The following is a 2433-nucleotide window of genomic DNA, read 5'->3' as shown; positions in this document are numbered from 1 at the left end:
TATAATGTCTGAGTTTTTTTGCCGCCCGCGAGAAAAATAAATGTCTCAGAGCCTCAGAGTACTGAGATCTGTATTTTTTAAAATCTCTTTTTCCTTCTAATTTCTTATTATTTACATTGCTTTTGAAATCGTTCTGTGTGACACGAAAGAAATGGCGAAATCGTGTTGGTGAACACGAATCAATAGATTAATTTCGTGACTGTAACACGAAATGCCGTGAGACTGGGTTGAATGTTCAAAGTTCACTTCGAGGCAAATTTGAGTGTTGACTCGCGTAACTTTAAGAAATCCAAATACCTTGCATCGATCCATTCAAGAGCTTTATTAGAAAGTTCAGTTGATCAGCTGCCGACTTGCAACATTTTGCACGGCATTTAAATTAAATAAAAAATAAAAAACCAACAGGCGTACGGATGCGTGCGGTCAAAACTTCACCTATAGACTTCTTCTAGAATTCTCATTTCTATAGATAAATATTAAGAAAACATAAAACTAGCGGTCTATAATGTCATCAAGATAACAAAACATTACAAAAACGGTTTACTTATAATCCATAGTTATTCAGTTCATTAGAGTTAACTTAAAAGAATATGCAATCGGCTCACCAAAACATAAATAATCTGCCTAAATGGCTTTTACAGTAAATCTTTATTCTGTACCACAAACAGTTTTTAGAGAATAGTGTTCTTCAAATGTTGTGGTTTTCACATTTTGGGGTTTTACAGCAGAATATTAAAATACATCTTGTCATAACCTATATTGATGACATTGATTCTATCTATCTGTATCTAAATATCTACACTTTTAATCATATTATCACCGCTATTCATTGCTGTCACACATCTGTTTCTGACAGCTAACACATGCTAACTAATATGACTTGTTAAAGTTTCTAAAACTCTTTTGCTTCTCCATCACGTCCACAGAACTACATGTCTAAGCTTCCTCACAGTATAACAATACACATAGGTGTAATGCTAAGGTTTCATAATGATTTTAATGGCAATTTCCTGTTTCTATGTCCAATATATTTTTGTCATTACGTCACAGAAGGGCTGAAGAGTGATCCAGACCCAAACTTTCCGGTCCTTCGTTGCAGTTTATAATGAGGTTTATTCAGCGTTTACATACCAGGGTTTAATTGTACAGTTTAGTTGTTGTGTGGTGAGCATCTGCCGGGCTGGTGGAATCGGTATGCTCTCTCCTTCTGTGTCCTCCCCTCTCCTGTCACCTATGACCTCTTTATATAAACCCGGTGCAGCTAAACCCCGCCACCAAGTGTTCAAAAATAATATTGCACTACGTATAACTTAAATAAACTGACACACCAACAACACCCATTCAATGGCTCCTATCATGATAATTGTATTAAATATAATATAATTACCCCATGATGGCGGGTACACTCCCATCGGGCTTTGTGTCATCCAGCGTCAGACCAATGGGAGCGCCTTCCTCCTCGATCACCATGCTGCCACAGTAACCTGGTGTCGAACAAGGAGAGTCAATATAAAATACTGCATCCTTCCCTCTCTCCTGAAACAATGTCACAGAAAGCTTTAATGGAAAGCTGCTCTGAAACTGAAGAACACCAAATGTTAAAAGACAAATACAACTGGCTATTCACGTGAATGTACTGTACACACACACATTAAACAAATGCTCAGATTTAAATACCCAAACTACCTTAAAGGGACGGCCCTATCATACTCAACGTAACGACACCAGACTGACCGCTAGAAGCTCCACACGACCTATCAGTCCCATACAGGAGGGGGACTTTTGGTCAGTTATCATTCATACAAAACTGGAACTCTCTACGCACTCAAATCAAAGACATACATATACCACCTTCACAGCTCACTTAAAAGCACGGTTCACTGAGGTTGATATTCAGTGGGATTTGAGCAGGCCCTTTACATGCACCCTCACGTACCCTTTTTCCTCCAGAAGTTCTCCTTGTAGTACACCATGCACTTGATGACAGAGCCCATGGGCACGCGGCTGATCAGCTGGTTCCTGAGGGGGGGCAGCTCGGGGCTGAAGTGCATCTTCATGTTCAGGCCGGGGGGCGTGGCCAAAATCACATACTTGGCCTGAGAGAGAAATCACACATTTTAAAAGAAATCCAGGGGATGCAAACACACATTGGATCACATGGTTGGAGGTTGCCAGCAGAGGGCAGCACAAAACAAGCTGTGACTCAGAATGTGGTTGAGTTTTATTGCCAAATCTCTTCCTGTCTCGAAGACAAGGGTCTAAAAAATACATTTGTCTACGGATCAGAATTCCTCTCAGCATACACTTTGTACCGATCACGTACTTGGCCTGAGAGAAAAATCACACATTATAGAAAAAGAGAAACACAAATAGGATAAAACAGAGAGCTGCATGTCATGGCTGCAGACGGCCAGCAGGGGGCAGCACCGATTA

General features: G+C 40.2%; 1 protein-coding gene across 1 annotated transcript; it reads right to left on the bottom strand.

Annotated features, from left to right (window-relative positions):
* Window positions 1–1387: 1387 nt before the first annotated feature.
* On the bottom strand, window positions 1388–2328 carry mao (monoamine oxidase; the record flags this gene model as incomplete). Its single annotated transcript, XM_010766043.1, has 3 exons — window positions 1388–1484; window positions 1937–2096; window positions 2324–2328. Coding segments are annotated over 3 exons (262 nt in total), but the record flags the coding sequence as incomplete, so codon positions are not given.
* Window positions 2329–2433: the final 105 nt, after the last annotated feature.

The sequence above is a fragment of the Notothenia coriiceps genome, unplaced genomic scaffold (assembly GCF_000735185.1).
Source record: "Notothenia coriiceps isolate Sejong01 unplaced genomic scaffold, NC01 NC01_scaffold00002939, whole genome shotgun sequence".
In the NCBI taxonomy this organism is placed as follows: Eukaryota; Metazoa; Chordata; class Actinopteri; order Perciformes; family Nototheniidae; genus Notothenia; species Notothenia coriiceps.
Note: the sequence above shows the minus strand (reverse complement) of the source record. Positions and strands in the feature narration are given on the sequence as shown.